The 27,943-nt window shown below is 44.3% G+C and overlaps 1 protein-coding gene across 4 annotated transcripts in view; it reads right to left on the reverse strand.

The window, feature by feature from the left end:
* FILIP1 (filamin A interacting protein 1) overlaps positions 1–27,943 on the reverse strand; it is a 129,301-nt gene that overhangs the window by 10,125 nt on the left and 91,233 nt on the right. For 3 of the 4 annotated variants that reach the window (XM_066612443.1, XM_066612444.1, XM_066612446.1), the window contains 2 exons: positions 8,132–10,937; positions 3,403–3,628 (listed from right to left, as the gene is read on the reverse strand). In XM_066612443.1, the coding sequence (XP_066468540.1) occupies positions 3,422–3,628; positions 8,132–10,937 (3,013 nt within the window). In that variant the 3' untranslated portion in view covers positions 3,403–3,421. The remainder of the gene's footprint in view (positions 1–3,402; positions 3,629–8,131; positions 10,938–27,943) is intronic. The other variant, XM_066612445.1, reaches the window with a different exon arrangement.

The raw sequence follows: 27,943 nt of genomic DNA on the forward strand, positions 1-27,943 counted from the left end.
TTCAAAGTTGTGGGGGGAAAAAGAAAGAACATTTCTGGTTTTGCAATGAAAACAGGAAATGTTTTTTCCCCTTTTTTTACAGGACTTTGAAGCCTCAGGGAGGGCTACAGAGGGGGTTGCGGGCTCCCCAGACCCTCTGGAGAGCTATAACAACCCCCTGGTAAGTTGGAAAAACCCTCCCCAAACTGGCAGCAGCACCATCGTCTTGATTGTGCTGCTGCCAATTTCTGGCCCCTTTCCAGCCCTTTTCCATTTCCCCTGGTGGGTCATGACTTATCAGTTTGGGAGCCACTGCTCCAGATACTTATTGGTACTTTTAACAGAATGGCAAATGAAGGCTACATTTCACCTACATTTCCATACATTCCTTCAGTCACATATCACCTGCAACTATTCATACTTGGCTGACTTTCTTTTACAGACACTTTCCTCAAACTATTATAAACTTCATAAAGTAGTTTAGTAATCTCTTTGCTACACAGAGTCCCATTACAATTTCTTAATGAGCAAATTTGTTCCCTCTGCTTTAGCTTTCACTTCATTTCGAATTGTCACTGGTTATATATGTTGATTCTTATTTTTGCTGTGGATTATCTTCCTTTCTTTCCAAGTTGGTAAACTAAGGGCAAAATCCTAACCAACTTTCCAGCACTGACCTAGCCGCAGTGCAGCCCCAAGTAAGGTGACAAACATGCCCTTACCTTGAGGAGGCCCCATAGACTGCCTCCCCACTGCAGGATGCAGTGCACACCACATTGGCACAGCTATGTCAGTGCTGGAAAGTCAGTTAGGATTGCGCCCCAAGGGAATGCATTGATGAATTTTAACAGTTATGTCTGGCACACTCTGGTAAAGATTTTGTACTGTCTCACTTCAGACAAAGCGCTGAAGGAGCTTGAGTTCCTGAAGTTTACTTCTGTGGAACTCCCTTCAGTGGAATGCTCACAATGGTTGCGATTTGACAAACACAGTCACGATAACAGTCAAATGTATGTGCACACATTTCCACTCTTAAACATGCTTTCAAAAATACGTACAAGCAAGGCACTTCAAGGACTCCAGAACAAGCAAAAACACACAAAAATCTAGTTGATTATATCACTAAACTCAGGCCTCTGTGACAGATACATGTACAATCATGAGGAACACACATATCCAGAATACACTGTATTCACCAGCCTCTGTCACACCTGTCTCTATGCAAATTCTGCCAGCAGAACATGAGAAGAGCCCTGCTGAATCAGGCCAAAGCTGCTTCCAGCTTCCTGTATCTCACAGTGCCCCACCAGATGCCTCAGGCAGGGCCTCTGAGAGGAATTTTATCAGGGGGTACAAAGTTTCTTTTGGGCCCCTTTCCAGAGCGGGAGGGGGTGAAACAAAGTGGGAGTGGCAATGAGGGTGGGCGGAATGGGGGCAGAACAGGCAAGTGGAAAGTGGTAACAGTTGGAATAGCCTTTGGAGCCCAGGTCTACCACTCTTCCCAATGCAGAGCAGGGCCTCTGAGAGGAATTTTATCAGGGGGTACAAAGCTTCTTTTGGGCCCCTTCCCAAAGAGAGAGGGAGTGAAACAGAGTGGAGGGTGGCAATGGATAGTGGACAGAAAGGGGGCAAAGCAGGCAGGGTGAAAGTGGCAACAGCCACAATAGTCTTTGGAGCCCAGATCTACCAGTCTGCCCAATGCAGAGCTCAGGTTTACATGCCAGCCCGGTGTTGGCAGCTAGATACAGAAATATGGAAAACCGGCAAAGACACTCCTAAGTCTCTCTAAAAATTTTCAAATAGAGAAAATTATTGCAGGAAATTAGTATTGTTGTACACACTAGGCTCACACTAGAATGGAAAGTGTCCCGTGTACACCAAAACTGACATCTGCAGTAGCTGCAGTCCATCAGCTGTGTCGATGAGTTCCTATACACTCCATCATGGTTAGTAGATCCACAAGCCAAAGGGCTTCTGTAGCAGGTCGGTTTCCTCCCAGATGTGACATTGTTAAGGAATATATGCATTCCTGGGCCTGCTGTGTATGGCCTCCTGGCAGTAGTCGCCGCCATGTGCCCACAGTAATGCCCCCGCTCCCCACATGGGCAGTAAGTCTGGATGAGATAGGAAAATATAATATCCCATAAAATTTCTGGGCCCCCTCCTATGGTTCCTGGGCCCCCTTTCTGACCTTGGGCCCAGGTATAAATTACCCCCTTTACCCCCCTCTCCCAGGCCCTGATGCAGAGCTTAGGTTTACGTGCCTGCCTGGCACTGGCAGCTAGATACAGTAATATGGAAAATCAAACACACTCCTAAGTCTCTCTAAAATCTTTCAAATATAGAAAATCATTGCAGGAGATTAGTATAATTGTATTTAGGCTCACACTAGAATGGAAAGTGTCCTGTGTACACCAAAACTGATTTCTGCAGCAGCTACAATCCTGCAGCTTTGTCGCTGAGCTCCTGTCCACTCCTTTAAAGTAAGTGGATCCATAAGCCAAAGACCTATTGTGGCAGGCCAGTTTCCTCCCAGATGTGACACTGTTAAAGAATGTATGCATTCCTGAGTATGGTGTGTATGGCTTGTGGCAGTGGTTGCCGCCATGTGCCCCTAGCATTCAGTGTGGACAGTGAGTCTGGGTGACATTGAAAAATGTAATACCCCGGAAAATTTCTGGGCACCCTCCTTTGGCTCCTGGGCTCCCTTTCCGACCCTGGGCCCAGGTACAAATTACTCCCTTTACCCCCTTCTCCTAGACCCTGGCCTCAGGGAGCACACAAGACAACAAAATATCTGTATCTTGTTGCCACTCCATTACACCTAGCATTCAAAATAACATAATACTACTTTTCACTGACCAAAAACTACAAATCATGATTTAATTTTGATTGCACACTATGGAGCTAGATTCATTTCTCCCTGACATAACTGAGATGTTGTTTTAGTGAACCCTCAATTAGGTCCAATTTGAACTGAAAGAAAATGTTTTCCAGAACATAGTCTCTGGTACAAAGAGTATCTGCAAGAGATATTTCCATCCTGCCAATTTCTGTCTTAGAAATCCGAAGTAGAACAGTGCAATTCCTAAAATAAGTTACAATTCAATGATCATTCCCTCCCCTAACCCCACTACTACTACTACTCTAGCAAACTCTCAGCTTGGTTGCCACTGCTTAATGGAATTATTTAAATAGCAGCCCCATTTTAGAAATAGTTGAAGAATGCCTGTCTATTTTTAGTGAGATCTCAACATAACAAAGAGGGGGGGAAAGAAGAAATTATTACATTCAATAGGGCAAGACATGCACATATTAGTAGAAGCAACAGCTTTGGCACACTCTATTAGCATGGGCAAACACAAACCACCAGACAGACAGGGGGCTTATTTCCATGGTAGCAGCAAAACCCGCAGAACATACCCCCTTATAGCCACTGCCCTCAGCCCTTCCCCCCACCAAGGGAGGAAGAGCTATTGGCTGAAGACTTCTTCAGTTCTATTTTCATGGACTGAGTCTCAGCACGAGGCTCGAATTTGCTCTGATTTCCTGCTCCTGGGGCTGTCACTACTGGCTTCCCGGCTTTCATACCTTTAGACACAGGGATTCGGGTGGGTGTAGGTCTCTGGGATGACCCATCATGTCCTGTCTGCAAGGCAAAGAAGAACATCAATGTAATCAAGACAGAGTTTTTGTAAAGTAACTTGTTTCATCTACAACACCTTCTTTAAATCAAGGGTGGTTGCTGTTTCTCCTTTAGTATATTTAAAACTAAAGCAATGTCATAAGCAGCCAGCAAAAATGCACTAGACTGCTTTAAATATTAGGCAACCCTCTTATGCGGAACGGACCAGTGTCATTCTGGTTTCACCATCACTTTTGCACAGGTAACTTAAGACTTTTAAAGAAATACGTCTACAAGTTTAAGCACTGCAGAAACCATATTTCTTTCCCAAAGGAGAAGAGAAAGATCATCACAACTGGAACATCTGAATGCCAGCTCAAAAGATTTTTCAACAGCCAGAACAAGCGTTTACAGTAACTTCAAAAGGACAGTCTGTTATTTGCTTTTCCACGTCGAAAGAAGCAGACTTCAAGAAACTTCATCTGGTTAGCAAGGCAAGTGCTTTCTATCACTACTGAAAAAATGTCAACATAACATGCTGCCAAACTGATCAACATCCTGTACTTCCTGAAATCTTTCCATAGTGCAAGTAAACATATAGCAATTAAGTGAAGCAGCTGGAATCTCAGGCATCTCTTAAGTTTCAGTAGCATGTTAATTATTTACTCTGGGTTCCAGCTCTTTAGAGAATTAACAAGCTACTAACGTAAATGGCACCCAATCCTATGCACTGCTGGTGAACTTAAGTGCTGGGCTCCCAGGCCTCGTCTCAACAACAGATCATGCAGTAATGTTCCTGGGCTTTACTACCAGAATGCCACTGGAGTGAGGAAATTGCACAAATGGATACATAAAACATTCCTGCACATACAGAAAACTAAACCTGAGGCAGATGGGTGCAAGCATGTCAGGGAGCAAGCTTGGCTAAATGTAAATGTACACAGGGATTTCATTTTTTCCCTTTCTGTTGGCAATTGTATGCTGGAATGCTCTCGTGCCTGCAATCCAAGTCTGAAGTTTTCCCACATTCTGGTGTTTATAGTTGCCATGATTGAGGCCTACCACAGTGTTACTGATCAGTGTGTGGGCCCTCTCCCCTCAAGCTTGGAGAAGCGCAGCCTTCACGGTTTCATGTCAGGAAACATTGTGGGAGGGAGAAAACGTGTGATAAGGTGGTGTGGACAGCAGTAGCACCCTGCAATTTTCTGCTTTAAAACCATCAAGACTCTGAGGCAAGGAAACCAAGGTCATTTGATAGGAGCAGAGGTGGGTGTCTACGTCCCATCACCTTGCAACAGGCATCATGGATTTACATCAGCTTCTCACAGGTAGCCATTAAAGGTATGTGTGATTATTCTCAAGGAATATATTTTAGGAAAGCTACCTCAAATCCTGCAAGAATTGAGTTCTTCTATTCATTTGGATCTGAGCTACACTACAAACTAGTTTCAATTTTATACTACTTTGACATACTGTGCCCAAAGGATTCTGAGAACTGCAGCTTAGTGAGGCATTGAGCATTTTCCAAGTGATCTCCTACTCCTCTTCCTTAGAACTACAATTCCCAGAATTCCCTGGGGAAAAGGAATGACTGATAAAACACTTCATAGCACAAATATGTGCTAAAATAGAGTATATATCACTTACACTCATCAGGATTGCAAGCTGAAGAAAGCAGCTATTTTCTAAATTTCCATAGCACACCCCTACCTCAACAGATGGTTTGCAACCTTGTTGACACATTTTAAGTTGAGAAGGATAAGCAATTGCCTACATCTGTTAGAATATATCTATGACTCACATTAAAACATGTGGATACGATTTTCGGGGCAACAGATGAGACTTGGTAAAAGGGCTAGCTGGTTGCTTTATGCAATCTTACGTGCATCTCTCTCCATTATTCCATTTTAATATGCAAAGGTGGCTTTATACCACCTCATAAAGGTCAGTCATCTGGTTCCATTTCCCTGTTGCAAGAGAATACTGTAATAGATTTTCTGTTCCAAGCTGGAAAATTCTTAGTTTGAAGGAAGCCACCTCTATGAATTATCACTCATCACTGCTTTTGACTCCTGCTGTTCAAAGTATCTTTTACTGATTGCTATTAACCACTTTCAGTTGTTTTTTGTTGCATCATGGCTTTTATTATGGTTTTGAGAGCTGCCTTGGGTGATATTTATAGCAGAAGGCAGGATACAAATTTCTATGTACGGTACAAAAATGAATAAAGACACTCAGAATGAATAATGAACCATGACAGGTCCTAAGGCAGCTATGGGCTGACTAGAGGCCTGCAAGATCAGCTTGGGTTTTTTCCCCTAGAACCTTGAGCTTCACCAAGCAGATCCTAAGTACAAAACAGATTGGGATGGACATACAGTACATTTATCATGAAAGGAGAAGGTAACTGTGAGCACATTCTTAGCTCAGTAGTTTGTTTTCAGTACTGGAACTGACCTTACAGTCGTTCCCCACTAAAAATCCACTTCTCCCCTCCCTCAGGGAAAAAAAAAAGTTTTCTGCTTCAGGACTCTGCTTAGAAAGAAAGGGGGAAGCTTTGTTATGCTATCTTAAAAAAAACTGGTAGTCAGAAATTCTTGCAGTTCGACCACAAATCACTCTGATATCTACCAGCAGATCCTGATCTGCATCCTGCCCATCACCATTTGTAGAATTTAATTCCACCAAGAACAAGAGAGACCTTGCAGCACATGAAAGACTAATTGGTTTATTGGAGGCATAAACTTTGATGGACTAGAGCCTGCTCCTTCAGAAGATGTGAAGCTTTAGCCTCTGTTGGAAGATGAACATTTGTTAGTCTGGAACAATTATTGAAAGCATGGATCCTATGAAAGGCAATGAGTAAGAGGAGGTCTGTGGCACTAAGATGCCACCCCAGAGCTCCCTGGAGGAAGGTAGAATTAAAAAAAATGATGCAGATAAGACAAGCCACATTGGTGGGGAGGGCATTAGAGTACCATTAGAAGCAAGCAAATGTATACGATGAGGATCACCATTATGCAGTGGTCAGAGTATAGGACTAAGATTGAAGAAACCTGGGTTCAGATTCCCATGAAGTTCACAGAGTGTCTTTGGGCCTGTCACAGTCTTTCAGCCTAACCTCCTCACAGGATTATTGTGTGCATAAAATGAACTTCAGAAGAAGAGTGGGATAGAAATGGAACTAACACTACCAAAGAAACTATGAACACTATATATTAGATGTTAAATAGGCAATGGCAGAAATTGCCAAGTTGGTGACACAGAAATCTTGTTGGAAGTCAAGACATCTAGTCCTATTTGTTCTAGAAACTTCTTCTGACCTTGAAAAGGTTGACATCTAGTGAGGCAATTCAAGGAGGGAAGGGGGAGGTGTCTCTAGAACCCACAATCTACCAGGCTACACCACTGTACTAACCCACTAGAATGGAAGTAGTTGGGGAAGTAATTCAACACATCCACTGTAAAGTGGTCCAGTCCAGGAACAGTTAGTTTTACAGCTTGATGAGTTATTTGTCAACAACCCCCAAATTACAAATTACAAGCTATTAATTTAATAACTTGAGATAAACCGCAGTGAATGCAACATAATTTACACACGTTTAAACAGCATGCACAAATTCTGACTTTACAGAGGTATGGACATCCACCAACAAACTGCACACGTCTCCTGTCATGTGAATGATGCATGTGAATAAAATATGGCACATGTCCATTTAAAACAACTGAGAAAAGATGAACTCTAGCCCCTTTTAAAAGGGACGTAAGCCAAGTTTTACACCTCTGTGTAAACCTTTACTGCCCACTTGTCCCTTTCTTCTCCTTTGGTTCACTGATCAATATCTTTTATCCTCTGTCTTTTGCCATACCCCCACTTTAATCTGTCAACCTTTTAAATAGGTTTTACTGCCTGATCTAAGTTCACTTGGGAAGGAGTGTCACACTTACCAGCACTCCGGTTTTGCTGCTGTTTGGCTTTAAGTGGAACCCTTTGGATGTGAGAGATCATTGGGAGAGAGGCCCCCTTGGTAACCTCCTTCTGTCTAGGCTTCCTAGCTTTGGTTGGCATCAGTGAAAGCTATGTTTTTTCCTCAGCAATTTCACTATACCCAATGAGAAGAAAGCAAGGGAAAAAGCTGGTTCTGCTAACTGCAAGGAGCAATGCCTGTAATGCCCTCTGGCTTCCTTTATAGCCCTAACGTCTTGCTGAGAGATGTGTGTATTTTGTTCGTTAGTACCCGGTTAAGTGTACAATATGCAAAGGTGAGTGTCCTAAGCAATAGGCAATAACACAGTAGTAACACACTTTTACAAGGTGCATTTTGGGGTGAGAGACAACCGTTTGGCCAAGCAGACACAGTGAGTCTCTAACTGGATTTGAACCCAGATCTCCCAGATCCAAAGTATGATTCTCTACCCATTGACAAGATGGATTCTCAATATAATTCTCCCCTGCCCCAAGCAAAGAAGCATGCACTCTTATTGAAGAATTGTATGTATGCACCCATACAATTCTATCCTGCTTACCAGTGATTGTGTTCCTCGAGTGGATGACGTAGTAACTGGAGTTATGGTAATGGTACTTGTCACTTTGCTTGCTCCGGGCCTTGAGGACACGTTATTCCTGGGGGAACGCAGGACGGTCCCAGTCATGACCTCCTTTTCTGCGGCCACATTCCTAGGTCTGACAGTTATCACAGGACTTGCTCCATCCTGAGCGGCCCCAGGAGAGCGCTTAAACTGAGAGCCTAAGTGGATGTGAATTTTGTTGTCCTCTGTTGTAATGATGTTTGCATTGGCATTGTACTTCCGGACTGGAGTCGGGACAGTTTGCTTTTCTGGCGTGACTTTGAACACAGCCCTTCCCATGGTCATGTCTTGCGATTCTGGGGACACTGTGATATCTGCTGGTGCTGCAGAGGTAGACACTGTCATGATCTGAATTGGAGACACAGGTCTTTCCATGAATGGAGATTTAGGGCTCTCAGGAGATTTCTCTCTGGAGAAAGTGGTTATAGTAACTGGCGACATAGCTCGCTCTGGGCCTACTGGACACTCACCACCTTTTCCTTTCTGGGGCTTAATGTTAGGAGAGGGAATGATGGTGATCCGTGGCTTCTGATTTCCCAAGGTGGGGAAAACAGTAGTACTGGAGAAGAATTCTTCAGATGTCGGACTTGTAATCTCCAGAGTAGCTGTACTGTTCTCGTGGTCTGGAGTGACCCGAATATGAAGTGGCTGCCCCTGCTTTGGAGAAAGGACCACCTCTCCTGGGCATTCTGGACTGGTATGTAGTCGGGCTCCTTTGTCTTGAGTTCCTGGAGAACCATTCTCCCTTTTTTTCATCCATGGAATCCAGGACTTCCTCATCGTGAGCTCATTTGCTGCAGGAGGATATCTGTCTAGCACAGATGACCTCTCTGAAGGCTTTCTGAGTCCCACCTGTCGAAGATTGCTCATGATGTGATTCTCCTCCTGGAAGGACTTCCTTATGAAAACAGCAGGGGTTTCTTCTTCTGCTATTTCACTGCTTACTGCATCTGTTTGTACTCCAGTGGATGTAACAGGTACATCTACCATTCTTCTACCATTCATGCTGGGTCTTAGGACACGACTGTAGCGCTTAGACAGTTCAACCTCTTTTGTTAAGTTCAGTACCTCCTGCCCCATGCTTTTATTTTTATTTTCTTCTTCTAGAAACCTTTGCTGGAGGACAGAGTAATCCACTTGGAGCTGAGAAAGCTGATCTTCTTTGTTCATCAACTCATGAATCTTCTCCTTGAGAGCCTGAACTTCTGCTTTCAAGTCTCTGCTTTTTGCTTCTTCCAGCCGAAACCTTTGCCTCAGCTCTGCCTCTTGACTCACTGCCTCACCCTTCTCTATTGCCTTATTTTTGGCGATCTGGAGCTTCATTTCTTCCAGCTGCTGAGAAAGGAAGTTAGCTTTGTCTTGCTCAGTCCTAAACTTTTGCTCCAGTTGATCATACTCATCCTCTGTCTTCATCAAGTCTCCTTCAACCACCTCTAGTTGCTTGAGGCGCTTTTTCAGTCTCTCAATTTCAACCGTTAGCTCTTTAATCTTGTTATCATCCTGCCCAGAAAGTGCCTGCCCTTTTCTAACACGACCTCTGGCTATTTCTCTTTCCACCTCCTCTATGCCATCAATTCTTTTCTTTAACAAATCCACAGTACAGGTCAGCTCAGAAGATTTTTCCTCTTCACTCTTCAACTTTCCAATTAACTCATCCCTTTCCTTCATTAAACTGGACACCTTTTCCTCCATTTCTGATTTCAACTTCAGAAGCTTTTTACTTTCATCTATTAGCTTTTCAGTCACCTCCATAACTTTGCCTTGCTCCACCTTAAAATTCTTATTCAAGCTTTCAACTTTCCTCTCTTCCTGCTTTATCTTATCCACCATGTTTTTTCGTTCATCCACGAGCATGACAGTAAAGGACTTCAGCTTCGTGAGGTCATCTTTTAAGATTAACTCTGCCTTTTCCAACTTACTTTCTGAAGATTCGAGGTCTTTCATTCGTGTCTTCACCACTTCCAACTCATTGATCAAATCTTTGGTTAAATTTTTTTCTTTCTCCAGATTCAAGTGCAGTTGGGTGCACTCAGTTTTGCTTTTGTTAAAGGCCTCTTCCAGCCGCTCCAGTTCTGACATTCTTTTCTGCAGTTTCTCCACTTCAAGTTTCAGTTCCTTGCTATGGTGCTCCTCTTCCTGTAGTTTCTTTTTCAGCTCTTTACACTGAGATTCTGTTTTGGTGATCTCCTCATCTTTCCCTTCCATTTCAAGCACACGCTTGCGGAGGTTTTCCACCTCAGCCATCAAGCTGGAGTTCCCACATTCCCCTTTGGCTATTTTGTCTCTCAGATCCTGAAGTTCTTCTTCAGTCTTCTGAAGATTTTTGTTGGTTTCTTCCAGCTCCTCAATTCTACGGGTTAAACCAACCAGCTTAAGCCTAAGTTGTCTGCTGTGCGACTCTTGACTAACCAATTTAGCAGTCATCTCCTCATGCTCTTGAGAAAATGAAGATGTTTTGTGTTCAAGTTCTGCCTCTAACTTTATCAGCTTCTGCCCATCCTCTTTTGTCTTGGAGCTTAAAATTTTAAGCTTTTCTTCTTCTTCTTTCAATTTCTGAGTTAGATCCTGTATTTTCTGGGTTTGCTGATCAAGTTGCTCAATGTGCATCTGTCTCTCATCCACCAGCATGAGTGCAAATGACTTGAGCTTGACTAATTCCTCTCTTAACTTATTGAGCCTTTTTGCATGTTCTTTTTCCTTGCGGGCTTGATAGATCTTTTCCTGTTCGAGAAGCTTCTTTAATCTGACGGGGGGGGGGGGGAGGGAAACAACACAAAGTGTCATTAGGCTTCCTTTTTGAAAGTGTTCATTCCTAAAAATCTATCTCTGGGCATTTGTACGTGCATGTAGGCACCAAGTCATACATTCGTCAAATCAAATAGTGTGCTACTCTTCTGAAAGTTAAAGATAGGTTGAAGGCACTTTATATGAACGTGAGGGCCCTTAAATCTTTCCTTTGGGGTTTCTATATGCTAGTGTACAATTCTTGACCAGAACAGGAAGAAAGCAAATTCTTCTTTAAACCACATCCTTCCCCACTCACCCGCCATACTTCAACTACACCCTGCCACAATCCCAGATTGTGCCCACCTCCTAGCACCTATTGTGGTGTTATTTACAAAACAAAATGAGCACACCAAGGTAATGGTATAATTAAAGTCAAACTGAAACTTTCTCCAGACATTTGCTCTCCACAGAAAGCAGCAGCTTGAGGGGTCACGAGTATGCCACTTAGCCCCAGTCTGTGCATATGCTAGCTCTAGCCCTGCCTTCCTCACGTTCAGCAGCTGTCAGCAGAAGCAACACTGAGGTTCTAATCATAGGAAGAAGCTTCCTCCCCATTCAGTGTTTCTGCTGACAAACATACAAGGAGAGCAGGTGGGGCTAACATCAACATCTTCAGTGAAGGGGGCAAAGTGGCACAGTCCACTCCCACATGGAGAGCACACTGCCTGAAGGATGTTCTTGTCTGGGGTGGTAAGAATACTTTGTACAATTGGAGAATAAAAGTTGAGGTATTAGTTTCGAGTGCCTCTCCACATCAAAATAATAAAAACCTCCCTGCAAGTAAAAGGCCATAGGAAAGGAACAAACTGGTCTAGAACCCGTTTCTTGTAGTAGCAGATTTTCCATATATGAGAGCATTCAAAAATGTGATTGCCACTGCAAAAATGCAGTATGAAGTGGTACACCACCCCACCCCAAGACTCTACCACCTCATTCTCACTCAGTCTGCTGTAGGTGTAGATCAGTCCTGAATCACATGAGTACAGCCACTGACTTAGATACAAAAACGGAGAAGAATAGAAAGTAAACTCCTTTTAACTTGGGGGGAGGGGGAGACATAAAACAGTAAAAAAAAGTCTGCCTATATAATAATAATAATAATAATAATAATAATAATACAGGTATTTATATACCGCCTTTCTTGGTCTTTATTCAAGACTTTATTCAAGGCGATTTACATAGGCAGGCTGATTAAATCCCCATAGGGATTTTTACAATTGAAAGAAGGTTCTATCTTTCAAGAACTACAACAGTCCAGATGTTTCACTCTGATCTGGTTTCACATTCTGGCCTCCATCCTCCCACGCTCAGAGCAGATGGAATGGCTCGGCTTCAGCTTGTCAGCTGCTTCAAGGTCGCATGGTGCCGGTGGCCTCGAACTGGCGACCTTGTGGATGTTATCTTCAGGCAGACGGAGGCCTGACCATCTAGACCATATATATATAGGCAGACTTTTTTTACTGCTTGAAATTATACGAGTATATAACACTTCAAAAGATGTAGGTGGATATATCATGTTGCCACAACATTGCTCCTAGAAATTTCCATCCACAACTGCAATTATGGGTTTGTTACATCCTTTGAAAATGGACATGAAGGGGCTGTTTACAGTGGCACAGCTCTGTACACACAACAGAGGTCCGGCATCATTAAGAATTCCAGGATCCAGGTGTCTATTTTCAGCATGTATGGCACAATCACACATTATTGTTCAACTTTAAATGTTCAGTTCAGTATTTTTCTAGCCATTTTATTTTCATTTATTGTATGCTCAGAGAGTTACAAACATATACCAATACCATTTGCTAATAAATAAATATGTTTTGAAACAAGGATCTGGGAAGAACAATCCCCAGAGGAGTGCTGTCTTTTGACTACTGTATCCAGTGGTCTTCCAGAGCAGAACAAATCTCTGCGCAATTGCTTTTCAGACAATATTAACTGCTATCAATGCCTCACAGCTGACTTTATAACGTACCAGAGTCAATGAAGTACTTGAAAAGGGCCAACTCTTTCAAGTAGCAGCAACTGGTTCTCTATAAAACTAAGTTCATGCAACACTTTCATGTTTCCTCTTACCAGAAATATTTTTAGATTTCCAGAAAGTACTAAGATGTTTTCACAATCTTTCTCTGTTTTTACAAGTTATAACTCAAGTAGTCATGGGTTCCCCTCCCCCCCCCAAAAAAAACTGACACACATTCAAAGCATAATCACAAAGGCACTTCCTCAGTTGGCTTACTATTAAAAAATTGATACTAGATGCTTAATGTTACCATAAATTTTACTACACAGAAACACTTTCATGAAGGGGAAGAGCATTTGAAAACCACAAAGATCAACACAGAAGCTGTATGCATTTTCCTATGTGGAAGAGTCCATCACACAGGAAAATCAAAATGGACAAAGGTAATTCTCACACCAGCCTTCCTTGAAGCTAGTCACTTTCCCTGGGGAGCTATCCAGCATTGGTTCTTATTAAGGCCCAGCATGCATACATGAATTTCAGAGTCCAGGTGGACTGTTGTTATCCATGAGGGTTCCATTCCTGGACCCCTCCTGGATATCAAATTTCACGTGAAACCAAGTCATGCAAATTTGGGCACCACCAAGCTCCAAACATGACCAGAGTCTTGCTCTGGTTGCGTCCAGAGCTGTTCTGAGGCCTGTGGAGGCTGCACACAGCCTCCACGAGTCTCAGAATGACCTCCAGAGGTCCTAGAAGGGCACTTTTAGTTTTTGGGCAAAAATTGCCCTTCTAGGACCTCTGGAGGTCATTCTGAGGCTCATGGAGGCTGCTCACAGCCTCCATGGGCCTCAGAAGAGCCTCCGGAGGGCTCAGGTTGGGCCACGTCTGGCTCCAAACAGGTCCAGAGAGCCCACGTTGAGCCAGATACACAGATGGAAATTCCGTAGATAAACAGGTGCCACCTGTATACTCAGTTGGACTCCCACTTGATGGAAATATGTAATGGTTCCAATTATAACCGGATCAACTTTTGCTTTGGTGCAGAAGGTACTACTATGCTCGAACGGCTCTTCATCATCTGGTATTTCTAGAGCACTTAATACATACATATACATACATATGTATATTAATACATACAAGCCCTTTAACAATAAATAAAAATTCACAACAGCCCCCGTTTATAATCTAATAAGCTGTTCACAGCTACTTCACACATGATGTCTTTTTCCTGCAGTACCAAATGTATAAACTTATAATCAGTGGCACATTTTAAAATGTAACACATTTTTAAAATCAATGATTCATTTTAAAATGTAACTTGTACACCTATAGAGCCATGCCTCGTTAAGGTAACAACTATCACCACCTTTAAACATCTTCATCAGAGTGTTTTCTTCTCCTGCCATTTATTTCTACTTTGAAACTTACTATACTTCATTTACAGATGTAGTTAATTTCACCCCGAACTCTTGGAGTGGGTTGCAAAAGTTTTTAATGTATAAAAATTGGATTTAAACATATCCTAAATAAATATACAAAGCATATTAGAGTGCTAACCTCTACATGTAAGTGCCACTGTGCTCAATAGGACTCACTCTCAGATAAATGTGTAACTTTAAAGTATCTTGTGTCACATACCACCTCTCAGGTAACCTCTGGGAAAGAGGAGGACCTAGACCAGCTCTTGCCTAACTACAATTCGTGGGCCAGATCTGGGTTTGACAAGAACCTTCCTCCTCCCCCCCCCCCCGAACAGCGTTTACCATTCCACCGCGCTGTCACTTCTTTCTTCACCCGATCTGGGCACAGGGACACTCTTAGCAGTCATGTCTGCCTGGACATCATTCTGCAAAGCCTGCTAGGACATTGGGCAAGAGACGTGACTGTTCAGAGCATCCCTGTGCCCAGATCGGGTGAAGAAAGAAGCAGCAGCACAACAGAATGGTAAGCGCTGGTCGGGACAGGGAGGGCTTTTTCAGAGCACAGTGGTCTCCAGTTTGGAGACTGCTGACCTAGACCAGTAATTCCAAAACTTCTACGGGAAAGTAGAGAACCATTTGTTGTGGAGGTGGAGAAAAACCAGCAACATGATCGCCAGGATTGCACCACTGCTGGGGGCGACAGGGTTTGTTTTAACTTATTTGTTGCAGCACTGACCATCCCATGGGTTCAGGTAGCCCATGGATGCCTCTGCAGGGCTTCCTAAGCCTCTGAATTTCTAAAAATAGACATCATGACCCACATGAAGGGGGAAATTTTTAGCAATTCAGAGACTTGGGGAGCCCTGCAGGTCATGTTGCTGCCTTTACTCCTCCCTGCCCCTTTAGGGGCCAGTGGTAGGGCTCTCCCTGACTGGTGGGTCACAACCACCAGTTTGGGAACCACTCATGTAGGCATAAAGATATACCCTCAGGCAAATTTCTCAGTTTGCCTCCTGCTGATCCTGATCCTATTTTTCATTAGAAAAGCCCTGATAAATCAGACTAAAAGCCCATCTGGTTCAGCATCATGTTTCCCACAGTAGCCCAACAACTTCCTGCTTCCACTTAGTGTTCAATCTAGTCACTTTAAGCATTCAGGCTGCCTGCAGCCTGTCCGCACATACTATAAGTTTGCATGTTAATAGAGATCTGTAAAAAAGAGGAAATATTTTGCCATGGTAAGCCACTAAACAATGGTAATGGACCCGGGGGTCCCACGGATCCTCAGAACTGAACCCACGGATACTGGATCCGCAGGGACACCTGTACTTCTCTCTTGCTATTGTTCCCTTGTCACTGGTATTCACAGGAATACTGCTCTTGAACCTGAAAGTACCACATAACTATCACAACTAATAGCCATTGACAGACCTGTCATCCATGAATTTGTCCAATCCTCTTTTAAAGCCATCCAAGTTAGTGGCCATCAATACATCTTGTCAATTAAGGTCCTTTGAAAAAGGTTTCAAAACACTGCACCTGTGCACTCTTCCTGATGACATCACTGCTCCTGCTGCAGGAGAAGAAGAGTTTTAGGCAAATCCTTGAACATAAGAAAAGGGAAGGCTGTTGAAAACACTGGTAAAGACCAGTCCAGCCCAACTTACTATATAGATGTAGACCCAGTATAAATTTTTGAGTTTATAAATAAAGTATAAACATATTTACTGGACCAGAAGTTTACCACAAGCTAATGTCTCAATCTGACCTCTCACTTTATAATATGGAAATCACTGAACTGGCCTACCTGATGGGGCTGTTGTAAAGATTACCCAGATAAAAATGTCTTGTGACCCATTAAATAATACAATAATCAAATACCTCTGTTGTGCTGACCGAGGATCCAATCCTATGCAAACTTCAGAGTAAGCCCTATTGAATATAATGGAATTTACTTCTGACTAAACAAGTACAGGATTGCACCGTAAGTAGCCAAGGTCTGCCCAATTTACCACAATATTTTCTGGTGAAACATGTTCAGTTATTTTCAGAGGTACCCACTTTACAAAACTGAAGTACAAGTAGAATACAATTTGTCTTCCTATAAAAATTATACCAAGGAAAATGTGGGTGCTGCTAATAAGATTTCTGTCCATTAGAATTAGGAACTATTCTAGGGGAAAAAACTTTTTCCCGAAGTCTGAAACATCACCTTTTAAAAAAAAATTAATGTACTGCTGATCAAGTTTCCTGTCTTTGAGGAGTGGGACATCTTACGTATTTACGTACACGGATGGCTTTCCAAACACTTTCTGCATCAAATCATGTAACAAGAGTCATCACACTTACGAAGACCAAACAATTCAGCATCTGACAGCACAATCCTATGCATGTCTACTCAGATGTAAATCTCATTGAGTTCAATGTGGCTCACTCCAAGGAAAGTGTGTTTAGGACTGTAGCCTTAGTTGCATACAAATAAACAACTCAGCACAGTGGGACAGCACAGCTTAACACAAAGCATTCCACCTGTGTCAATGGGAAACAGTCGCTCTCAAATTTTGGAAACACTCCTTCCGGCTGACATTAAGCTTTCCTGAACAACTCAGGTTTGTGAACTGTCTTCTTCACACGGAAATAAAAACTGAACCACAGAGTAACACCAAGGAAAAGGTTCAGTTTAGAGCATCTCTCTACTAACAACAAAGTCAAAACATTCCACATACAATACCTGAAAACCAGAGTGCCCTAGCTGGGATGCAAGGCAGTTTTCTCTCCCTAAGTCAGCAACACACAAACAGTGGAGCTGTTAACCTGGAAAAGTTGTAGTCATTTGCCCCCTTTCAGCACATGGCTGCACTTCACACTGTTACTTACAACTGCTCTCAGCTGAGTCTTCCTGCCAAGCAATTCTATTAACAGACACTGAAAAATGTACACGTACAAGAAAGAACATACATTTATGAACCAAGCAAGCAGAGCATGCTTTCCTTACCTTCCAATGAGGAGCACTTTCTATCCCCCTCCCTTCCCCTCTTTGCAAGAGTTTACTAGTCTGAAGGCCCTGCTTAGCCCCTGCTCTACAGGGAATTAGCCATCACATTCCAGCCATGTCATCAGAACAATGAAAGGTGAATGTTGTGCAAAACAGCTTGGGACCTCTCACTGATGATGTCATCCCTCCCTTATATGGTTCATTATTGTGCAGATTTAACTTTCAGCAGTGGGGGGGGGGGGAGGTGGAGCCTTACTACTTCAGAAAGCAAGGAGAAATAAGTTGGCCAGAGAAAGGCTTAGCAGTTGGGGGGGGGGGGGAGGAGAGAAGAGTGGCAGGAGAGGTTCAAGAAAAGTGTATTCTCTCTCCCCCTGCCATTCCCCCTCTTCCAAGCTAATTGAACTCCAGCCAGTTCTATTCAATATGTGTTCAAGCAGCAATTGCAATCCTTTCCGAATCAGCATAAGGAGGTGAAATCATACAGCATGAAAGTAAACCATTATTCAGCTAGAAAGGAATTCCATCCAAAATGCAGCACAAAGCAAAATGGATGCCAAAATAACCCCCTACTTGTTAAAAAAAATCTTTTCAAAATAGTTTGGGGGGGGGGAGGATGATCTATCACGGTAGCCAAACATCCCTTGTGCATGTCGTAAATAGGATCTGACTTACCATCTTTTGCATTTGTTCACAATTCAGGTATATTCCTTATTATGGCCTACAAGGTTTGGGGTTTTTAATTTTGCAAACTCAAAATAATGATCCAGTTTACTGTTGTATGTACTGAAGGGACAGTCATAAATTAACAGTTACAAAGGTGAGATGACCAAGGAAACCAGAGTTCTGTGTCTGGTTAGTATATGATACTGACCACTTGCAAATTTATGCTTTTATGGAACTCACTCCAGTAGTCATCTCTTACCAGCAAAATCTGAGCAAAACGCTCTCTACATTGTGACTTGGGGCAGAATCACACAGCCAGTAAGTACATGGACAAATGCATGCCTTTCAGCCCAGAATGCTATTTATAAAGATTCAGCCATAGGCCATGAATGGAGGTGTCATTATTCAGCCACCTTTAAAGAAGTTTTATAGTGTCACACCCAACTGTCATCTGAATTGCCTCCCCTTCCATCCTGGGCCTTTCACAGTTATGCAATAGGAAGAACATCAGCCTGTCAATGTTTTCCCTTCAATGCTAACAAAAACTTCTCCTGTTGAATCTGTCAGGCATATTTTTCACATTTTTATTTTCACCAATCTCTTTGCTGCCCCTTAAGCCTGAAACTGACTCCCAGAAAACCTGTCTGTTGGTACCACAACTTGTACATCCTTCAAATCCCTCCTCAAAACACACCTTTTCCATGAAGACTTTGACATAATCCCTTAGTCCACACATCCTGTTGTGATTAAGCCTTAGGGATGTGTAACAGTACAACCCTCTGCATGTCTGCTCAGACATAAGTCCCATTGAACTCAATGGGACTGTCACCTGGGCCCGGCTCAGGTGGCCTGGAGTTCCATAGACACAAGGGTCTCTTTGGGAGACAAGGTCTACTTGGAAGGAAGCCCCAAGTGTCAGCAGGACTGGAGGCCTGGGCAGGACACCTACAGGGGAGTAGGGACAAGGAACAGCTGGGAGCAGGAAGACACAGCTGGGAAGGAAGGGTGGGGTCAGGCTGGCCAGAGGTAAGCCTCATAAGGGAGCTGAAGAGGGAAGAGGGAGGTCTCTTCCTGCCAGAGGGGTGGAAGGCCAGGAGGAAGCCCGAGGGAAAGGATGACCCCGGCCAAGGGGAAAGGAGAGAGGCCTCTGTAGGGAGGAGACTATGGTCAGCTACAGAGACAGGAGGTTGGGGCCAGAACCTCCAGGACCCAGGGCCTGCCCAGTCCCAAGGGGCATACCCTGGAGAGCTGTGGTGGTCGAGAGGGGCACTCGACACCAACTACAAACCCGGAGTACGAATGGAGAAGGGAGCCCACACCAAGGGGCCAGGGGCCATCCTAGGGCCGGCCAGCCAGCACGGTCCCTGTGGGCTGGGGCAGAGGCCTCCAAGCACAGGGCAGAGGGACCTGGTCCGGGAAGCCTGGACTCCCAACTACCAGGAACCTGAAGGAACGGGGCCAGAACCACTCTGCCAACGCCGGCATCAGTCAGCGTAGACTGAAGGGGGCTGTGAATGTAAGGAGATTGACTAAATTAAACCATCTGTGTAAAGCTGCCCTGCTGGTGTCCCATGTGTTACTTCACCGCCGACCACCGTGCCTAGACCAGGTAAGCCCCTTGCGCTCGGTACAGACCCCAGAGCAGGGGCCTCCTCCCGCCATGGACATTACAGGGACTCACTCCAATGAAAGTGCACATGGGATTGCATCCTAAGACATAAGCACACTTTCCCTTGTTTACTCCTGCTTCCATTTCATTCCTCTTCCCCTTTTGTCTCCACATGACAAAATTCAGACTGTAAGCTCCTCAGGGCAGGAACCTATCCTTGATAAAATACCATGCGCATTGATGCCATTATATAAATTGTTATGTATGCAAGTTATGCAGGATCAAAATCCTGCATAACTGATTGGCCCAGACTTCTGGCTGGCCAATCGGGTGGTGGATCAAAATCTTACCATCTGATTGGCCCTCTAGTTAATGTTTCAACTGCACCAATCATGTGGAGTCTGGGCAGAGCTAAAGGATATAAAACCCAGGGGTGTCTGCCTTGTGTCAGATTCATTGCTAGGTTCTGTTCTGAAGATGGAATAAATGTATTGAGTTGTTATCACTATGCCTTCCTTTATTCACATGGACCCACTATATAACACTGGCGACAAGGATGGGATTTGATTCCTCCATGCTTAACAACGCTAGGACCAAGAGCTGATTCATCACCGGGGAATTGTCGCCCCAGACGAAGAAAGAAGGACCTGCTTCCATAAGCCTGCTGAGCTGCCACAATGACCACTCGAGGTCATATTGAGGAATTCGATCCAGCATCCCCAGAGCTATGGGACACTATGCAGAATGTCTTGAGTTCTTCCTTGAAGCCAATGCAGTTAAAGATGCACCTTGCGGGCCACCTTGCTAAAGCGGGCCACCTTGCTCAGCATCTGTGGCTCCGCCACATTTGAAATCGCCCAGAATCTTGTGGCACCAGCAGAATTAAGGGCTACCAGTTATAAGGACATTGTGGCCCTCCTGAAGAATCATTTCCGCCCCAGCCGTCCCGTATTGCATGCTGCCATGCCTTCTACAAGCGAGATCAGGCTGCCATTGAGTCTGTTCCAGCTTACGTGTCCGTGCTTCGTCATCTTGCATGAAGATGTGAATTCCGAGACCTGGAAGAAATGCTTCTTGACCGGTTTGTATGCGGCCTCCAGGACGAAAGGATTCGGAGGAAGCTCTTTGCGAAGGAAGAGCTGACCTTTCAAGAGGCTGTCAAGGAGGCGCTGGCGTTTGAAAAAGCAGAAGAAGCAACAAGGGAGATTTGTGCCTCTCGCAGCCCAGCCACAACTTGAAAAGCCGAGGCAGTCCACCATGAGGACATGGCCTCAGATCGTTTGGAAGAAGGGGAGGTGCTATGAATTAATTGAGGTATGTCGAGACACAATGATCGCCAGGAACCACAAGCACCTAGACCTAGGGCCCAGCAAGCCTCCAAGGTCTCCAGCCTAGGCCCTTGCGCCAGCTGTGGGGAACCACACGAACGTCAGAGTTGCCAGTTCCGCAATGTGACTTGTTGGGCATGCGGAAAGAGGGGCCATATTGCTCGTGTTTGTCACAGTAAGCCTTCTCGGACTCGGAGCCAGAAAGTTCTTCAGCGGTCTGTCAGCCAGGAAGAGCCCTACACTACTTCAGTACATCCCATCCAGAGCGTCCGTTTGCCAACCAAGAAAAAGATACATGTGACAGTAGAAATTCAAGGGTCTCCCTGCGTAATGGAAGTGGATTCTGGATCAGCGCTCTCTATTATTTATTTACAGAGACTTTTAAGCGCCTTTGCCCTAGAAAGGGCCCCAGCCTTGAGCCGATTGGAATTTTGCTTATGGATTTCCAGGGCAACAGTGTCCCTGTTTGGGGTGTGGGTAAGTTTCAGGTTCATTATAAACACTTTGAGGGGCTCCTGGATCTGGTGGTCATCGAGGGCCATCACACCAGTCTCCATGGCCTTGCGTGGTTTGATCCACTTGGCATCCAGGTAACTGGGGTCCAGAGTATGAACAAATTAGACTTTGATGCTGACAACATTCATCCTGCACCAGACAGAACTTTGGAAAGACCACTGACTTCCAAGATACGAGAGGCCATTAGTGGGTTCAGCCTCAGTGACAAAGTGTACGTCTGGAACTATGCGAACGGTCCAGCGTGGATCCCAGCAACCATCATTGGAGTCACCAGTCCTGTCTCATACGAGGTTGCCATCCAGTATGGCCGGACTCTCCGCCATCATGTGGACCAGATGCGCTGCTGCCTGGCTGACTCAGCACCCACCACACCGATTCCAGTCCCTAGTAACCAGCATCAGGTCTTGCCACAAACTGGAGAGGCCATCACTCCTGATGTGTTACCGTGGGAACCAGAGACCTCCCTGGACTTATCAGAGCCACCTGATGTTAGTGCACTTACGGGGATTCCCTCTGCCATAGCTGTGCCAACCCCAGAGCGGACTAAGGAACCAGAGGTTCCGACATCAAAGCCTTGCCACACCTTGCGAATGTGGGTACAGCCCCGCCACTCTGAGGACTATGTTTGTGAACCTTGAACTGTACTTTGGTGGGGAGGGGTGTTATGTACGCAAGTTATGCAAGATTGAAATCCTGCATAACCGATTGGCCCAGACTTCTGGCTGGCCAATCGGGTGGTGGATCGAAATCTTACCATCTGATTGGCCCTTTACTTAATGTTTCAACTGCACGAATCATGGGAAATCTGGGCAGAGCTAAAGGATATAAAAGCCAGGGGTGTTTGCCTTGTGTCAGATTCATTGCTAGGTTCTGTTCTGAAGATGGAATAAACGTATTGAGCTGTTATCACTATGCCTTCCTTTATTCGCATGGACCCACTATATAACATAAATAATAAAAAGAAATAATGTTCTAGGGTTCAGCCCTGTCTTGAAAAGAGATTCCAGAGCACCAATTAGACCTTGCCTTGGCCTCTCTTTTGCTTTTTATCTCAAGTGCAGGAACTCATGTTATTTAACAACAGTAACATTCCCTGATTTCCCCAGATTCCATGGCTACATCACTTAAATCTCTCCAAACAAACTCAGATGTTTCTGTTACAGAAACACAAACAACCTCCCTCTAGGATTTGTGTTTGCTTACTGCCACGAAAGTGCACCTCATACAAACTACAAATCACCATCCTTAAAGAAGCCATTCAAGTCTTTCCTTAATTAAACCCCAAGTTTTCCCCTTATGCTCACAGAGGTCTGGCTTCCAGATAATTAGCATCCTTAGATGCAATCCTGTCATCAGACTTCCACCTGTCCAGTGCTTAAGGGATATTAACGGGTTTCTAGAACCCATTTTTGGGGTAGTACAACAAAAATCATGCACAACACTTTTGAGACACAGACAAAGAAAGCTGGCTGTTTTCAATATACTTTGAAAATATATTGCATTAGTCATCTTGTGCCTCTTGGGAAAGTATTCAATAAAGAGAAATACAACATATCCTTGAGAAAGAATGCTGCTAGGGGAAGAGGGCTGCAAGTTGAGCCGATTCCAGGCTATACATTTTCTATGACTTACATCATATTCCCTGCAAACCCCTCACTTACTAAACTTAAGAGGAGCAACTGGCCTTAGTCACCAACTATTGCTGTTATTTAAAACAGGCAGATGTTGTAAAACACTATATTATTCTCAAAGGGGATTCTTTTTCTCCTGAACGGATGGACTGAGCTTTCCCTTTAAATCTCACCATGTGAATTGCTCAAGGTCTCCCTGTTATACACATTGCTTTTTATGGAGCATGATTAATGAACTCAATACAACAACTCTAGATACTTTGGTTTAAAAAAAAATTGCCTTTTTAACTGAAGAAAATTCAGACTTTCACAAAAATGTGAGCAGATGGTGTTGGGATCTTGGGGTTTGAGCCTGACTCTTTCTGTATCAAAGCAAAGTTCCAATTCAGTTGAATGATACAGGACATTCTTTTAAGCCAGCTATTTTCAACCACTGCCCCATGGCACAGTGGTATGCCACGAATGGTCCACAGGTCCACGAAATGCCAAGGGAGTTTGGGGAAGGCCATTTATTAAGAGGGCTATTGGGGGATGTGGGCCCCATGCTGGCTCAATGGTCAAAAAACTGATGGTGTGCCTTGACAATTTTAGCACCTTGACAGTGTGCTGTGAAATGAAAAAAAGTTGAGTTATAATTGAGAACTACCATAATGAAAACCAAAACCACAAATGAATGCAAGCTCATTAACTAGAAGTCATATATGGCATTAGTTTTAAATAAGACAAACCATTGTTCTTATTTAAAACAGACAGTTTGCATGCTTGTCATATAAATTTCTTGGCTCTCCCAGGTGATTTAAAGTATCCTAGAAGGCAGTACCACCAAGAGACTAAAGCTGGCAATACCTGAGCTCATCATGTTGTATAAATAGTATTCCAGCCCTATGTGCTATTATAACCTTACCTCCTGCATCAGTCAACTGGGAAAGTAAATCTATTGAGTCTCAGTCCCAAGTAAGGATGCATAGGATTGCAGATATACAACCCAATCCACTCTTTCCTGGGAGTAAACCCCACTTACTCTAATGGGACTTACTTCTGAGTAGACATGCATAGGATTGACTGGCTGTTAATTGGGAGTCATCATCACTGAACATAACGAAGTAAATCTACATAGACTGTGGTGTTCTGAAACTGTCTGTCTCCATTCCTTTTTGCATCTTTGGCCAATTCACAGTCCTACAGGTCAAGTTCATTAGTTTCTTCTTGAATGCTATGGAACCCTTTTATTCCTGCTCAAATATTGTATGTTGGTATGCACTCTTGCTTTCCACAGATATCACTGGCTATACTACTCTGCGTTATCCAGTGTATATTTGAATTGTTTTAAAAGTTATTTTTCAGATACCAGAGGCAAAAATTGTAGTATTTTTACATAGTCCAAAGGGTCTGAGCTGCATAGTCCAAAGGGTCTGCCCAGTCCACAGGTATACACATTTGATCCCTGTTGTGTATATGCAGTGTTGGGCAGAAATGGTTTAATGATATACAAAACACAGTGCAAGAATATTATGAAGGGGCAGCAGGTGAATACATTTTGTCAAACTGTCATCCTCACCCTGATAGTTGTCTTTCTCCTGCTTGCAGTTTTTATGTGTCACAGGCTACAGTCCTATACACACTCACCTGTGAATAAGCCCCACTGACTTAGGACTTACTCTTGAGTAGACACACATAGGATTGCACTGTCAGGCTTGGGCTGAATGTCCTTGTGCTTACATTTTTTCTTTAAGTGCCTAACAAGCAATCCTCTTCAGACTAAACAGTTCATCTTGTACTAGGATAGTTTTTTAAAGGCTCTGTGCTTTAAAAAGCTGCCCTAAAGCCACAAATTCAAGGCATGGAGTTTTCTGCCATGGTGACCATGTGGCAGTGCCCTGCCTGGCCTAACCCTGCTGCATGTTGGTGTGAATGGAACCAGGGCCACTGAGAGGAATTTACCGGGGGGGGGGGGAATAAAGTTTTTGGGGGGCCCATTTGCAAAGAGGGAGGGGTGAAAAGAGCAGGGGAGGGTGGTGATGGGTGAGAAGAATGGGGCAGGGAGGGGCAAAACAGGGTGGGAGGAGGGTGGAGGCAGCTGGAAAAGTCTTTGGAACCCAGGTCTATCAACCTGTGTGGCGTCGGCAGCTAGATACAGTAATACGGAAAACCAAACACATTCCTAAGTCTCGCTAAAATCTTTTAAGTATAGAAAATCATGCAGAAAATTGGCATCATTTTATTTAAGCTCACACTAGAATGGAAAGTGTCCTGCTTTCCAAAATGCTTCTGCAGCAGCTGTAGTCTTGCAGCTATGTCCCCGAGCTCCTGTACACCCCTTCATGGTAAACAGATCCACAAGCCAAAGAGCTACTGTAGCAGGCCAGTTTCCTCCCAGATTTGACAATGCGTTAAGGAGTGTCATGTATGCATTCCTTGGCTCAGCATATATGACTTTGCAGTAGCTGCAGCCACACACCCGTGGTAGTGTCCCCAGCGTCCCGTGTCGGCAACAAGTCTGAGTAGATAGGAAAATGTAATATTCCAGGAAATTTCTGTTCTGGCTCCTGGGCCTCCTTTTTGACCCTGGACCCAGGTACAAATTACCCCCTTACCCCTGGATGGAACAGTACGGTGCATCAGTTGGCAAGAAATGCCTATTCATCTGCCTATCCCTTCAAACATGCCGTGGTTTGGGAAGGCCCAACTCAAGTCACACACTCCTGTGCACAGCTGTCATTTTTGGAGTCAGTGGGAATATCTGCAAAAGAGGTACCGGCAAAAAGTGGTACTTGCCAAAAAGCAAAAACTGTTGAAAAACCCTGGATTAGAACAGCTTCATTATGCTAGCTATTAGTCATCAAGAAACATTCTGGATAACACTGTTCTAGGCCATAACCCTTGTTAAAAAAAAAAAGTTTAGAGACTGTAGCCTGACATCCTCATCCTCTAGTTATCATGTGGTTGCAATTATCTAGTTATCCCTCTTTAATCTTGACAGATGCTTAACCCATACAGAAGCTTGAAACTATTTTCAGTCTTGCTTGCTGCTAGAAGTCACCATCCTAAAAGTCAGCTGGAATTAAGAACAACTTGCACTTGAGATTTTGTTTTATTTTCTCTGCCAGTTTCTAAATGTTCATTGGAGCAATCACAACACATTTATGTGAAATTAGTAGGCAGCTCTTCTCAGACCAAATCTGTTTCTATCATTCAGATGCTTGCCTTTCACTTTAAACCATTTCTGCCCAATGTTGCATATATGTAACAGGAATCAAATGTGTACACCTGTGCACTGGGTTGAAATGGGTTAAGGCAACTTTTTATGTACAAGAAATTCACTGTACTGACGACACCACTGGGAGGTGGACAAAAATCTTGCTCAGTGTTACAGATTTGCCAGTAATGTACTGCATTGATGAAAGAGTTTTGTGTGTTTTGCCAAGCTTCTCAGAATGTTGTACTGGTTCTCATACTTGTCTGTTCCTGCCAACTTTCATTGCTGATGTACGGTAAGATGAGTAATAACTGCAAAGCCATGGATTCCCACAATATCCCGTTGCATTATTCTGTCTCCCGACCCTCCACTTTCTCGACCTTCGTTCAGAACTAGGGCAGAGCAAAACAGACAAAAAAGAAAACTTGAATACTGAAATCAATATAGGCAGAAAGACTGCTGGCTGCTGGGTTTTGTATAATGAAAAAAGATCTTTGCAGCCCAGTCCTAAGCTCTGCAGGCAAAGTGGGGCTGCATGGACTCCGCTCCATCCAGTGAAGTTCAGGCGGTGGCAGGAGGTCTTCTTGGGGTAAGGAGACCTCCAGCCACCCCACAACCCCCCACCCCGGGCCACCTGGCGCAACCTTACCTGCGCCGTCCAGCCAATCGTCAGGATTCAGAATTGGCAGGGGTGGCGCAGGCAGGTTTGCCGGTGCTGCTTACTCCGGAGGTTTCATGAACGTGCTTTATGGCATGTTCGTAACACCTTCAGCAGGCGCAGCAGCTGCTGCTCCAGCCAAGGAAGAAGTTAGGATTGCACCATCAGTAAAACTTCAAAATTAAACCAAACTAAAATAAAATTATTTTATTTTACCCAACCCAAGTACCAAAGTCCAGGTTCATGCATAGTCCTTGAGGGTGCCATACATACTGGCATGTGCGTCACCTGAAAATGTCATTAGTAATGCATTGCTTTTAAACATGACCAAGCTGGATACTGAGAGCACAATCCCAACTTGCGCTGAAAGCAGCCAGGCCAGTGGGCCTGCACTGCATCCAATGCCAGTTTGGGGGCCAAAAGCCTGAGCCAAGGGGAAACCTTTCCTCTTACCCCCTGTCACAATGCAGCAGCCCCAATGGGTCCACCTAGATCTGCGCCACCTGACGAAGTGGTGCAGATCCAAGCAGCCTGGGACTGCCCTGGGCTGCCCAGGAACGGGGTCAGGATTCAGCATAACTGCCAAGGACTAGTCCTGCCTCAAGCTCCCTGCCCATCCACCCATGGTCCCGCCCACCCTGTCCCACCCCAAAATGCTTCCTCCCCACCCTCCCCATACCCCCCTAGACCCCTCCATCAGTTGAGCTTAGCCATGCAACTCAAACTCTCCTCAGGTCCTGTGGCAGTGCAGGGAGGCCAGCACCATGCGCCGGCCCATCTCCCCAACGAGTGGCACAAAAGTGCTTTACAGCATTTTACGACACTCCCGGGCCAGTGCAAGGGCCTTGCATGGGCCCAAGTGCCAGGTAGGATTGTGCCCTGAATGTTTACATTCCAAACCTTATGCCCAAAGGGACTTTTTTTCCTTGAATGGCAGCCTACCCACCAACCGTGTTTATCAAATGGCTTGTGAAAG

This window comes from Tiliqua scincoides, chromosome 1 (genome assembly GCF_035046505.1).
Source record: "Tiliqua scincoides isolate rTilSci1 chromosome 1, rTilSci1.hap2, whole genome shotgun sequence".
Classification (NCBI taxonomy): domain Eukaryota; kingdom Metazoa; phylum Chordata; class Lepidosauria; order Squamata; family Scincidae; genus Tiliqua; species Tiliqua scincoides.